We start from the raw sequence: 15,141 nt of genomic DNA on the forward strand, positions 1-15,141 counted from the left end.
CTTCCTCTACTCACGCTTTGTCCACCAGCTCCCGGACCTTCCACATGTTCAACATCTTGCCCCACGGGAGTTGGGCCTCCGCCGCTTCCTCCTTCTCCTCCTCCTGCTCCCCGCAGACCCAGGGGCACTTGCGTGCGGGAGCAGGGGCAGGTCGGGGCCGGGGGTGATGTCTCCGGCGCCGTCGCCACCCGCCGCCGCTACCTCGAACTGGCCCCTTCACTCCTTCCTTTACCACAGCAGCGGCGGCGCCGGTGACACGTCGGGGACGTGGCGCTGCGTGAAGCGGAAGTGTTAGCCGACACTCCCCCTCTGCCTCCGCTCTCGCGCAAGGCATTCTGGGAGTTGTAGTTTTTTGGCCGGGAAGAGGAGATCAGCTTCAGTGGGTTAAGTAAGTTGCTCTCTTGTCCTGGTCCTGGTGCTGCCCTTGCTAGTTGACATAGCTATTTTGTTATGGTTAAAAAGGCTTGCAAATTGAAAAGGCCATGTTGAACTTATATAGCTACTGCACAAGAGATCGCTTCTTTCAGAGGCAGTAGAGATGGACCTTTTATTTTATAGAGTATCATACATTTAGACCTGGAAGGGATGTTAGAGTTCATTCAATACAATTTCCCTCACATTACAGATGAGGAAAACTGAAAACCAGGTGACTTGCCCATGATAGTATATAATTGGTGGACCCAAGTTACCTGCCACCAAATCCTATTCTTTCAGAGTCCCGGGACCTTCTAGGTCAGTTGGTGGAATAGAAAGAGCATTAGCTTATGTGTCCAAAACAGAAGTCATTATTTTTACCCTTCCCTCTTCCTGACTTCCCTTTTATTTTCCAAGAAATTACCTGTCATCCTCTACTCTTCACTCCCCTACCTATATGATGCCAAGGCCTTTAGTTTTTATCTTTGCATTGTCTATAAGCCACCCTCTCCACCCTTGTCCAAACCTTCATCACCACACATACAGATTTTGCAGGAGCTTTCTGGTTGGTTTCCCACCTCCTCTCTTCATCACTTCCAGTCTCTCCTCCTCTCAGCTGCTAACGGGATCTTCCTAGAGAGTATGTGTTATCATGTCACTCACCTATTCAATAAGCTTGAAGTCATTTCCAGTATCATAATTTGAAAATCCTTTGTTTAAGCTTTTAAAACCCTTGATAACCTGGCTTCTTTCTACTTTTCTGTTCTCTCTACATATTCTTAAGTGACTCTGCTCTTGCTCTTTCTCCAATATGACAGATACATCACCTATCTGGCATTTTTCACTTGTTATCCACTTTGCCTGAAATGCTCTCCTTCACCTCTACCTTATAGCTTCCTTGACTGCCTTTAAATATTAGCTAAAATCTTACCTTCTACAGGAAATTTTCCCCTTCTATAGAATGTTAGTGTCTTTCCCCTGAGATTATCTATCTATCTATCCATCCATCTATCTCTCTATCTATCTCTCTATCTCTCTATCTATCTCTCTCTCTATCTATCTATCTATCTATCTATCTATCTATCTATCTATCTATCTATCTAATTGTTTATATGCTGTCTACTTTCCTTAGATTGTGAGCTATCTGAAGGCAGGAACTATTTTTGCCTTTCTTCATATTCCTATCACTTAATGCAGTGTATGGTATATAGTATTATGTGGGATGAAATGTGTGCATTATTCCCAAATATACAATGAATAGTATTAGTAATCATAGACTGGCAACCTCTCTTATAGAAAAATAGTAAAGTTAGGTGTCCTTTACTAGAAGAGATCAAGCTTTCCTTTTGAAGAGTAGAAGAAATCCCCTCCCTAAACAGCTTTATATATATATATATATATATATATATATATATATATATATATATATATATATATATATATATAGGCCCTTAATATATTCTTTTTCAAATGTGGCTAAGACTGCCCCTCTTTTTTCTATTCCCATGGGAAGAAGTTTAGGGGTGACCTAATTCCTAAGAGAAATCTCAAAACTTACAAGTTATAATCTTGACTACATGTTCCAAGAAATGTTGCAATGCTATGGCCCGAGTAATATTTCAAAAAGTGTTTCCTGAATCTGATAAATCCTTGGATGGGCCCCAAACCCTGACTCAACTAAAAAATACAAACCTAAGGTCTGAATTGTTACAATCTGGTAAATCCTTGGACAGAAAGGAAGATAGAAGGAGAAGGATACAGAGGATGGGAAAGTAGAGATAGCATTGAGTTGAAAATCCCTATAAAATCTGAGTAATCCTAGGCATTGATGCCCACTGTTTCTGGGACCTCAGACTGTGGAGTGACTCTCTGTCTCTTGCCCCACCCCTTGTGAAGGATGCTGACCATGCCTGGTCAAGTATTACCTCACCCTACACCCCCACCCCTTGTGAGCTACCTATGCCCAGGTAGCCCTCCCTTCCCCCATCTGAGGACACTGTCCAAGACCCAGACAGTGTCCTTCACTCCTCACCTCCAAATAAAGCCATGTGAACTCTGGTAGCATCAAGTTTCCTGTCTGCTCAATAGAGTTTGGGGGGTATAAGCCCCTCAGAATTTCAGTCCACACAGTATGCACTTAATACATTGGCTTTAATAAATAAAATTATTGACTTGACTTGGGGTTCAGATCTCACCTCTAAAATGTATTACCTATGTGACTAGACAAGTTGGCCTCCCTTAGCCTCAGTTTCCTCTTTTAAACCAGGGGGTTGACATATCTTTCAATTCTAGTAATTCTTTATGATCCAAACAAACCCCTTTGAGGTCCAGGGAAGTTAAATTATTAGTTCATAGTAGTATAATAAGCAATAAAATGCAAATCCATCACTTTTACTGCTTTTCTCTTAGCTTTTTCTTGTTCCTTCAATCCAATATTAGGATACATTGAAGGAAATGGGAATATTTAGCCTGGAGGAGAGAAGACTTGGGTATATGATAGCAGTCTTGGAGTATAGTACTTGAAATGTTGTAGAAGAGGGATTAAGCTTGTTTTCTTTGGCCCCAGAAGACAGAAAAAAAGGAACAAATAGATTGAAAATTGACAAAGAAATGGGGGTTAGTGAGGTGGCTTAGTGGATAAAGATCCAGGCCTAGAGAAAGGAGGTCCTCTGTTCAAATTTGACCTCAGACAATTACTAGCTGTGAGATCCTTGGCAAGTCACTTAACCCTAATTGCCTAGCTGCTTATAGCCCTTTTGCCTTAGAAATGATAATCCGTATCAACTCTAAGACAAAAGGAAGGGGTTTTAAAAAACCCCAAGGTAAATTGTAGAGACATATTTGCATTTAATATTGAGGAAAACTTCCTAACACCTAGATCTGACCAAAGTAGAATGGGTTGTTTGGAGAGCTAGTAAATAGGAAAATCTTGAAACTGAAGCTGAATGACCACTTGGATTCTCATCAATTCTTATGTATTTAATTTTCATCTCTGTACTGGCAGTTCTCATATGTGACTGTCCTTCCCCAATCTCTGACTTCCAATTTTGCATTTCCAAGTGCCTTTCAGATATATTACACTGGGTCCAGTAGACATCTTAAACTCAATGTGTCCCAAACTAAATTCATTATCTTTCGCCCACCCAGTCCCTTAGGCCCCCAAACCTATATGTGGGCCTCAACTCTGCACTATCTCAACATCCCTTCCCTTTTTAGTCTTTTGTATCCAATCTGTTGCCAAGGCCTGTCAATTTCATCTTTTTAAAATCTTTCCAGTGTACCCTTCTGTGCCATCACTCTAGGGCAGACCCTTTTTATCTCATACCTGGTCTATTACAATGGCCTGGTCCATGAGTGGGTATAACTGTCTCAAATCTCTCCCCACTCTAATCCCTCTTCTATATGGCCACTAAAGTGATTTTCTTAAAGTGTATATCTGATCATGCATGACCTTAATCCCTCAAGTGGTTCCCTATTGCCTCCAAGGTCAAATTGAAAATCCTTTGCTTGGTAATTAAAACTCTTTAATAACCAAGCCCCCTCTTACTTTTTCTGTCGTCTTATGCTTTATTTCTCTTAAGTTTGTACTCTTCGATCCTGTGTGCTGACCTCCTAGTTGTCCCATGAACAACATCTTCATAGAATGCTTTATTTCCTCATATCTGCCTTTTAGCTTCCCTGGTTTCCTTTTAAATCCTAACTAAAATTCCACCTTCTGCAGGAAGCTTTTCCTAACTTTTCCATCTCTTAATTATCTCCCATTTATCCGGTATATAATTTGTACATGTCATTTGCTGGTTGTCTGCTGCATTATATTGTAAGCTCCTTGAGGGCAGAGATTTTTTTGGTCTTTATTTATACCCCCAGCACTAAGCACAGTGCCTAGCACATAGGAAGTGCTTAATAAATTTTCATTGCCTGGCTAACTATATTGCCATGGAGTACAAATTAGAATATATTACTGCCAAGGTTGCTTCCAAATGTCAAAGTTTGGGATTCTGTAATTTAGTGAACATTTATTAGGCATCTATTATTTGCAAAGACACTCAAGGCATAAAGACAAAAAGAAAAATGGTCACTGCCCTCAAGGACTTTACTTTGTAAGCTTTGGAGAGGAAGGGGAAACAAACATTTTAGGATATCAGTAAATAGAACATAATTTGGATAGGAGAAATGCACTAACAATTAGGGTGATCCTGAAAGACTTCCTGTAGGAGTAGGACGTGGAGGTAAACGGAGAAGGAAGCTGAGGATTCTAAAAGCAAGAAAATAGGCAGGAATATACTCCTGGCTTCCAAAGGCACAGAACCAGAATGTGGAATGTTGAGTTTAGGTAACAGAAAGGAGGCCAGTGTGTCTGGTCTAGAGAATTTATAAAAGGAAGCAGTGTACAATAAGTTTTTGAATGTAGGTAGAATCAGACTTCTGAGGGGCTTCAAATGTAAAACTGAATTTTAACCTTAGGGTAAGTGCCTCTTGAGTAAGGGTAATGACCTGGTTAGATTTGTTCTTTAGGAAGATTATTTGGGCAGTTGTGTGGATGTTGGATTGGAGAGGCGAGAAAAGAAGAATGGAGACCAATAAGGAAGCTATGACATTGGCCAATTTCTTAAAAAATCACTTATTGGGGAACCTACTTTAGTGTTTCTATCTAAGAAACTCCTATTCAAGGAATCAGTAAGACAGAGTTTGGAAGACTTATCTTCCTGAGATCAAATCTGGCCTCAGACATCAGCTGTGGGACCCTGGGCAAGTTACTTAACCCTGTTTGACTCTGTTTCCTTATCTGTAAAATGAGCTGGAAAAGGAAATAAGAATGGGTGGGAAAACAGAGCTGCACTTCCCTGAAAAGCTTTTCTTTGACTGAGATATATGTTAATTTTTAGGGGGAAACTGATGAATTTTGTGATCCTTAGAAGTTGGACTGAAAAGTCTCTGTTTTCTAAGGATTTCTCCCTCTCCCTCTAGTGTTTCTGGTATATGAAGATTAACTTTATGCTTAGGACCACTCCTGAAATTGCTTCCTCTGCTAATTTGGGTGTCACCTTTCTAGTGCTGGCTATTGATTTTGCAATCTCTCTTGTTCCTTTTGTAGATGTCCTTTCTGGAGTTTGGGGTATTTAGGGGGGACTAGCACGTCTGGTGTAAGTGCTTGCCAATCACTTTTCAGGGCTATTCATCCTTCTTTGGTGTTTACCTCTCACCCAGTTTCTCACCTCTAGCTCCAAGTACTTGTATCATGCCCAGTGGCCACATTCCCAGTAAAACTATCTTGGCAGATAGATAGGTTAAACCAGTTTGAGGGAAACAAATAGGTCTCAAACCCATAGGTGAGTTAGGAGGGAGTCCTAAGCATGTGAAGATTTCTCCAGGTGGAATGGGCAGATAGGAACAATTTGTTCCAGTGGCTGTGAAGGTGGCTGAATTTGGTATTGTGGAGTGTTTCATTCTGAGAACTGTGAATCTTAAAACTGCTCAAACTCTACCTTAAAACATTTGGATAAGGCTATTCCCATTTAAACAATGAAGGTACTTGATCAGGAATGTATTGGGAACTTTAAAATTACTCCACCCATACTTAGGCATACTTTAGGGGAAGATAAAGTTGTAAAACTCCTTACTGAACAATGGAAAGGTACCCAGCCCATACTTAAAGTAAAGCTAAAACCCTTAAGCTGGGTCTATTTTTAGATCTAATACAAAAAAGGTGCTAAGTACCTATGAAGGTCAAATTAATCACTAAAAGATCAAGCAAGCTTAGCAAGAGGTGTAAGGTTTTAGTCTACCCAGAGAAGCTGATAACAAGATGTGAATTAAGAATGGTCAGTCCTTTGGAAAGCGTCTACTGTGATTGGTAGATGTGAAAATTTAGGGGAGATGACAAGAGAAAATTTTCTTTAAAAGGAAAGAGCTGGGGCCTCTGAGTGAGTTCAGCTTCTTGAGCTAAACTGGAGGGTCTCTCTGAACATTAGAGCTTGCTTGGAACAAAATCCTGTGGTGAGTGATTAAAGATTGACTAGTCTCTCTTAAGGCTTAGGCCTAGGCTGGCCTAAGCCTTTTCCTACTATTTCCTGTTACTCTGTCTCTCTCCCTTTCCTAAAATTCCTTCATCTGTATTAATTAAAATCTCCATAGAACCCAGCTTACTTGGGTATTTCATATTTGGGAATTTTTCCCATGGTGACCACTTATTTTTAATATAAATTCAAGACACTAAAATTATCTTTACAGTTTGGCAATTCAAAGTCTTGAAACCATATTTTCACGGTCACAGTTTATGGCAACCACCCTTTTGTCTGTAACAGAACCAAATAGTTTTAAGTAAAAATTATATTCTATAATATATAAAATGTTATTCTATCTACAATTATAAAAACTAAATAGAAAATAATAAATCACAAATATTTTATGTAGGACATTCTATAATAATTGAAAGAATTAAAATTCTCATATGTTAACTATTATCTACAGGAATCCATTTTGAGTTTCTTCACAAAATTTGTTGAATATAAGTAATATGTTAATGAAATAAGTCCTAACTTGGAAGATGTTAAATATAACATAACCATATAGAGATTTAATTTTGATGTTTGATGTTTTTATTTGAACAAAAGGTTTTTAATATTTGGCTTGGTATCAGACAAATAAATCTGGTTCTTTATTAAGTTTATTTCCTGTATTTTTTAAAATAACAAAAAGTGAAAATGATTATACAAATGTGTAGTGGAACATGGGACCATTTAAAAAACTTTCTGGTTAAGAGAGAGAAATTCATTAAAAAAAATTTTCATCCTAACCAATTAAAAAACTAAAACCTTAGCCATGATGCAAAATATCACTTTTTTACTGGCTAATGACAAACATATTAAATTATGAATGAATTTAAAATTCAATTGCATATAATGCTTCATTTTGAAAATACCTATATATATGAACTAACTTTTGTTAGAAAAGAACCTCTTCAAACATGACTTTTTATTTTCCTACCATTTGCTTATTGGCTTCACTTTAATAGAAACTTTGCTGAATATCTGACCAATGTTGCCAACAAGTTAATTTAAAAATACACCAGATGGTGGAATAGTAACATAAGTGAAGAATAAATTTAGCTCAGAAGACAGACTTAATACAGAAATGAGAGATGCTATAAAGTTTGTTTCAGAAAAACATTTATGATGGTCCATGATGACTTCAAGATAAATTAAAAGGGGCTGGTGCTAGATGATCATGGTTTTCAAACAGTTTAACATTTGTGCCGTAAGAATACAAATCTTTATTATACCTTGACCATATGGTCACATAGTTGATGAGGAATGAATAGTGTTATGGAGGAAAGGGAACTACTCTGGTGCCATGTATAGAATGTAAATAAAGGCATGCATGTACATCTAACCATCAGTTGTGAATATATTTGATCTCCAATCTTGAACCCTTGTGGTGTTTTGGAAACAATTTGATGACAGGTTGAGTAACTGCAAGGATACCTTATGCTTAATCAGAAGTTGTCAGAGTTTGATCACTGTACCAAACACCCAAACCATTATGCACATGATCATAACAGTTTCAATTCATGGTAGAAACAAACCTGTAAGTGTCAAACCTACACATTCTTGCTGTCATTGAAGAAAAATTTATTTGTAACCTAATTGGGTAATTATTTGCTGATTAAAGCACCATTAAAGAATTTTAGCAATCAGTGGTACCTTGACACACGAGCTTAATTAGTTCCATGGCCAAGCTGGTAACTCAATTTGCTTGTGTTTCAAATCGAATTTCTCCATTTAAGTGAACGGAAATGCGATTAATCCCTTCTGGCCCCCCAAAACCACACATTTTTTTTTGCTTTATGTGCTTTTAAATATCAAAATATACTTTATAAATAACAAATAAATATATTTATAGATAAGAAAGAATGTAAAGAAACAAATTTGCTTATGAAATGTTATTTACCTTCAAAGTCAGGCAAAGACACTGGTGGAGGTTTTCATTTCGTATGCTTTTGCTTAACATAACTTACATTCTAAACATGCAATGCACATTTAAATGCAAAATTAACCTTGTACATTACTTATTATATGTAATTTTATTGCTAAACTTTATTGCTATTTTTTTTTACTTTAACTTATTATCATTTTCTTCATTGAATTTTGGCTGTTTTGCTGAGTGGGAGTAAAAACGCCGAGGAAAGGCAACTGTTTGACTACAGGGGCAGAGGGGATATGATTGGGGATGTGGACTCTGAATGAACATCCTAGTGCAAAGACCAACAACATGGAAATGGGTTCGGATCAAGGACACATGTAATACCTAGTGGAATTGCATGTCGGCTATGGGGGGAAGGGAGGGGGAGGTGAGAGAGGAAAATAAAATTATTTTTGTATCCAATGAATAATGTTTGAAATTGACCAAATAAAAATAACGTTTAAAAGTGAAAAAAAATTCTTTTGGCTGTTTTACCACACTTTCCTCGATTTCACTTAGATGTCATTTCAACAAAAAACTTTCCATGGAAGTTTGTTTCTCACTTTCAGAATGTTTCAATAATGTGTGAAACAAGTGTCATCACACTGCTCCAAGGCACAACTTGTTGCAACTTTTTCTTTGTGTGTCTTTTCAATAAACTGCTTAATTTTTTTCCCCAAACCCTCAACATTTCCTTAATCTTGCTTGTACTGATTATCTCATCCACTTGGGCTCCTCCACACTAATTTCCTGCAAAACCTCTGTATGCTGCTGCTGTTGCTGTAACACCATTGTCAGTTCCTTGCCATCTAGTGAAGAGTGGTGGAAGCTCATGATTCAAATATTCGTTAGTGACTTAAAGCAAAAAATCCCTATTGTGACTGCTTTTATCTCAAATTGTGTGTAATTTAAGGTGCTTGTATATCAAGGCACCACTGTATATACTACTGTATATCTCTTAGACCATTATTGAGGTTCACAATTAAATAGGCATCACTACCTATATTTAATAGATGCTTAATTAGTGCTTCTTAAATGAATAAATTAATCTTTTAGAGCCAATAGATGTAAAATGGTTCCATATTGTCTCAGGCAGTATTAATTTGCATCTCAGCTATTGTGAACCTTAAAAATTCCCAGACCCTACTTCATAAGATTGGATTAAGACCATTCTCCATTTGGGCAGTGAACTCTACTTAGATCAGGAATGTGAGAACTCTACTTCACCTACTTAAGTCTGCCCTAGGGGAAGATAAAGTTGTAAACTCTTTTCTGAACAATGAAAAGTACTTAAACCCATACTTATAATAAGGCAAAAAATTCTTAAGATAAGTACCTATAAAGGTCAAGCAACTTGTGAATTTACAAGGAACAAAGAGCTGAGAAACTTATTCAGAGCTTTCCTGGTGTAAATTACTCAAAAGATTAGTCTACTCAGGTGTGAACTAAGACTGGTCTGTCCTTTGAAAAACGTCTACTGTAATTGGTAGATATAAGGACTTAGGGGAGGTGACATAGGAGAAAATAAGAGCTCAGATTCATTCAGAAGATTGAGTATTGAAGATTGAGCTGGTAAAGGCAGCTGAGATGATGCTGGCCTAGTGTCACTAGAATCCTTGCTTGGACAGATCTTGTGGTGAGTGATTAAGGACTGACTGATCTTTCTTTCTCTTAAGGGCTTAGGTCTGGGTTGGCCAGGGCTGCCCTGGACTGGCCTATCCTTTTCTCATTATTCCCCCTTTTCTCTCTTTCTCTCCTTTTCTTTAATTCCTCATTTGTATTAATTAAAATCTCTATAAAACCCAGCTGACTTGGGTATATTGAATAATTGGGAATATTTCCCTGGCGACCACCTTATATTTGATTTAAAAACAAAATACTGTAGTGAAAACATATTTCCTGCAGTCACAACTTACTCATCCACTCTTATATCTACTACAATTTAAGTCTTCCACTATTTAATCACTACACTAGTGAAAGGTAGGCATAAATTCTACCACTGATCAATCATTCTACTGAGCAAACTTTTCTAAAGCACCTACTATGTCCTGAGTATCATGCTAGGCACTAAGGATAAAAAAAATACAAAAAAATTAAATAATCCCTATTAAATAATCCCTACTCTCTAGTAGTTTGGCCATATAGTAGATTTATTACTGGTCCTGGATTTGGGAAGATCTGAATTTAAATTGAGCCTAAGATACTAAGGATTTTTTTGTTTGTTTGTTTTTGTTTTTGTGATAATCACTTTTTAAAAAATCCTTACCTTCTGTCTTAGAATTGATATTAAGTTTCAGTTCTCAGGCAGAAAAGCTCAAGTAAGGGCTAGGCAATTGAGATTAAGTGACTTGCCCATGGTCACACACCTAGGAAGTATCCGAGGACAGATTTGAACCCAGGACCTCAAGTCTATAGGCCTGGCTCTCCATCCACTGAGTCACCTTCCTACCCTGACAAGTCACTTTAACCTATCTGTCTGTTTCCTTATTTGCAAAACAGGGATAATAATAGCACCTGCTTCTCACCTTGCAAGGATGAGATCATACTTATAAAATGTTTTCTAAATTCTAAAGCACTATTTAAATGCTAGCCAGTATTATTATTGTTTTTGTTGCAGTTGCTGTTACTTATTTAAACAAACCCCAGATAACTATCAATCCATAGCAGATGTATAAGTCCAGTAGAGACTATGGGAAGAAAGGAGAAATACAAGACGACTAATCAAGATGATGGGAGACATATATCCAAAAAGAATAACAAAGAATTGTAAGAATTGAAATAATATTTCTACTCAGATATATATTTTATAAAGTTTATTAGAAAGGGTCAACAATCAGTTTAAATCTCATCATTCCTATAAGTCACCTGACCATGTGGTCCCTAGCCTTCAAGTCTCTTCCTCCTTCCCCCTTAACCTTCCTGCTCCCTTCCCTCTTCTCTTCTCTTCTCTGTTCCCTTCTCTCCAAGAAGCCCAAAACCTTGACTTTTATTGACATACAGCACGTTCAGGCACACAAAGCTGGCGCAACTGTGTTATGTCAGGAATGTTTAATGGACAGGTCAAGCTACTCAGGAGGGGGAGGGAATGAACTTCTTTGACACAGAATACTCTTAAGTAAAAGAGTAACTAAGCAAGAAAAGCTTGATGAAAGGCAAATGAAAGCTTGGACAGTAACTGCTATGGTATGGTCAGAGGAAAGAGAGACCATTATAGAATGAAATGGTCAGGAAAAGCATCCTGAGTAATAGAGGTTTCAATGAATGTTGGGGAGAAATTTGATATGGAAGAAAGCAGAAGAAATTCCAGGGGACAAAGTCCTGGAGATAGGCAAAGAAACCAAAATATAGCAGAAAGAATACTAGGTTTGGAATAAAAAGACTTGGAAAAATAATTTCTCTAAGTTTGTTTTCTCATCGATAAAATGGACTTTGTTCCAAAGGCCACTTTCAGTTCTAAATTCTGTGATTGTGTGATAGTCCCTATACTTGTCATCTTTCTGAATCAGAGAAGATCATTTCTCTTGAAATCTAACAATCTAATCTATTAATTGTCCCCCTTGTATGTCATAAACATTACTCATTACCCTTTCTGCTCATGTTGTTTCCTCTGTCAGCCTGGGATTCCCTTTCCTCTCCTCTTTACTATTCATATTATTCTTGTCCTCTAGGCCTGACATTTTCATAAGTTACTGTAAAATTGAGATTTGAACTCTGGACTCCATTCCCCAGGAGTCCTTGCTAGCTCCCAGAATGCCCTCTAATCTCACTGAATTTTCAGGTGGGCTGAGATCAAGAAGGGATTTAACCTGATTGCAAAGGCTTTTGTGCTCTCTTTTGGACTTCTGTTTTGGAGCAGACGCGGCTCTTCCATGCTGTGAGATTATCTCGTCTAGGCCTCTCTGGCCTCGGCACATTTTTCTTATCCTGTATTTTCTTTAATCCTTAACTTTAATAAACCTCATAAAATATAATACCTCTTGCAGAGAGAAACTAATTTCTACCTGTCGCAGTCTCCTCAAATTCCTAAATTTTAATCTTTATAGTTGGTGACCTAATGGGAGAAAAAGACTCTCAATCTTCTGATTCTTTTCTGATCTTTAGTTCAGCTTTAATAGCTAGTGCCTAGAAATTTTTTTGAGCCACATTTCTCTGGCCGAGTTTTTTTTACCCTTGCAAAGCTGCTGCTTGTTCCAGCCATTAGATAGCTCCCAGGCTCACTCCTGACCTGTTTGCTGCCCACCTGGTCCTGGTCCTGGCCTCGGCCCTGCCCACCCCAGCAGCCCGCTCCGGCTCTGGCTCCTGCTCCTGGACTCTCACCTGGTGCCCGCTCTCCCGGCCCTGCCTGCCTGTGTTTCTGCCTGCAGCCATCCGCTGGCCACTGCCTGCCTGTTTATGTGCCCCAGAACCACGAGCACAACCCCAGCTGGTTCATCACTCAGATCCTTGGAGCAGATCGCTCAGGACTCATTTCTACCAGCTGGTAACAAACTTGGGGTATTGACCACATGGGTGGATCAGAGTGTAGGAGGGGAGAGAGAAAGGGAGAGGAAAAGAAACAGACTTTTAAGCAATGGGCTGTTTAAAAGGATACCTTTTGACTGTTCTGGTAATTTCACTGATTTCACCTATGAGCCAGAAGAAAGATTCAGCGCAAAGATTCAACTTTAACTTTGAAGGGGCAAATGGGTGGCACAACGAACTGAGAGCCAGGCCTAAAGACATGCGGTCCTGGGTTAAAATCTGGCCTCAGATACTTCCTAGCTGTGGGGCCCTGAGCAGATCCCTTAACCCCCATTGCTTAGCCCTTACCACTCTGCCTTCTGACAATAGGCATCTAAATGGATAATTAAAAACAACAAACAACAACAACAAAAAAAACAACCACCCAAAGAACTTTGAAGACAGAGGTTATATTTTAAGGCATTTCATACTCCAATGGTTTATAAAAAAAAAAATCTCTGTATTTCTATTGCATTTTTTGTTTAAGGTTTAACTTTGTGATTTTAAGTTCCTATATTACTGGATTCAATATTATTCTGTTATACTGTTCATTTAATGTACTGAGTTTTAAAAATTCTGTTGTTTTCCCCCTATAACTGTGCTGAACAAATATTATTGTAATTAAGCCCATATGAAAAAAAAAAAACAGCCTTTCTATTTTGACTTTGTAAATTGTCACATAGAGGATAGATGGACTTCAGGACTGGTTATAATTGTATAACAACCTTTGGAAAATTTAATATGCTAAATATCTCAAATGATTTTAAGGGTTTTTGATTTTTGTAATTTTTTTTAATAATCTCTGGTTATTTTTGCCTGCCCCTAACACAAGTTGTAAGGCCAATTCTAGCTGAAGTGAAATATAATTATAAACCCCAACCTTCACACATGTGAATGGAAGTTGGAAAGTTAATCTCAGGGCATTTGTACCCCTAAAAAGCCTCCAAAAAAGGAGCATCCCTTTATTTATACTCTTCAGCTCACTATTTTACTTCCACCAGAATGATATATAGATTTCTTGATTATGTTCTTAACCCAAGATGAGTTTTACTTTGTTTAAAAATATGTTTATTACCAAGGTTGAAAGATTGCTATGATTGTAAAAACTTGTGACAAATATCCATCGATTCATAGGTTTTAAAAAAATGCCATACAGCAACTTATGTGAAATATGAAAGTGTTTGCTATTGTAATTAATTGGGCTATTGAGAATTTTGGGGATATTGATACTACATATTTGTACTACTGTTCTTTAAAAAAAAACCTTGTAACATTCATTTGCTCATACAGCGGATCATGGCCACATGAAGAGGAAATGGATCTCATTTTTGGTGAGAAAGCCTTGTATTCTATATTTTCTTATCTGACACAGAGTGTCAATGATTATAAGCTACATTTAAAACTTTTTTAAAGCTCTTTTATTATTATATTTTTCTTGCATGTGCAATATACTATTTCAGTTTTTTTATTTTTTTCTCTCCTTTTTTATGCCACCAGTATTAAGATTTTCTTAAACCTTTTGATTTTTCAGTACTACAAGTTTAAGATACATTTGCCAGTGCATACCCCAAAAAAGCTTGTGACTATAAAAATGATGCCACTAATTATTTAAAAAATTATGGGACTTTGCTTAATGATTCTGTCTGATTCCAGAACAAGATATACACAACAGAGCCATTGCACAGAGCCAAAGAAAACCCAATCCAGGATGGATTGATGCACTTCTAGGCAAATACAAAGGTCTTGAACCTAGTGTGAAGACTCGAGGTTACTGTGTTTAACATGTTGTTAATACATAGGCTTTCCTTGTGTCCACACTCATTCTGAAGATACTCACAGACAAGTATCCCCGAAACCTTGGCTCCTATAATCTGGTCCCCTTTTCTGCCTTTCATAGTGTGGTAACTTTCTGTAGTCCTGGCTACTGACTAGGTAAATGCATCATTGCTTAGATTATTTTGATTGGGCCCTGATTCAAGGACCTGTTAAGATTTTTTTTTCACTTGGAATTTTTACACATAAAATTTTGCTAGTCTATATTTTCATCCAGGGTTTTTTCTTTTTTTCTTTGGATTTTTCTGATATCTTTTTAATATCTCTTGCCAATTGATTCATATACCTCATACCTCAGCCATGCATCCCTAAGTGATCCTGCTTTTTTTAATCAGCCTCTTAATGGGGGGAATGTAAAAAATATCATTATTTAAATTGCAAAGTTTAAATTCCTTTTTGAGAAGAATTTTAGGTAAAAAAGAAGCTACCTCT

At 37.5% G+C, this 15,141-nt stretch overlaps 1 protein-coding gene and 1 long non-coding RNA gene across 3 annotated transcripts in view; one reads left to right on the top strand and one right to left on the bottom strand.

Annotated features, from left to right (window-relative positions):
- Positions 1-349, bottom strand: part of CLINT1 (clathrin interactor 1) — a 63,184-nt gene extending 62,835 nt beyond the window's left edge. For both annotated transcript variants that reach the window (XM_056811527.1, XM_056811526.1), the window contains exon 1: positions 15-349. In XM_056811527.1, coding sequence (XP_056667505.1) covers positions 15-334 — 320 coding nt within the window. In that variant the 5' untranslated portion in view covers positions 335-349. The remainder of the gene's footprint in view (positions 1-14) is intronic.
- Positions 258-14,553, top strand: LOC130456384 (uncharacterized). Its single transcript, XR_008915151.1, has 2 exons — positions 258-388; positions 10,994-14,553. It is a non-coding gene; the product is annotated as an uncharacterized LOC130456384 (long non-coding RNA).
- Positions 14,554-15,141: the final 588 nt, after the last annotated feature.

The sequence above is a fragment of the Monodelphis domestica genome, chromosome 1 (assembly GCF_027887165.1).
Source record: "Monodelphis domestica isolate mMonDom1 chromosome 1, mMonDom1.pri, whole genome shotgun sequence".
In the NCBI taxonomy this organism is placed as follows: domain Eukaryota; kingdom Metazoa; phylum Chordata; class Mammalia; order Didelphimorphia; family Didelphidae; genus Monodelphis; species Monodelphis domestica.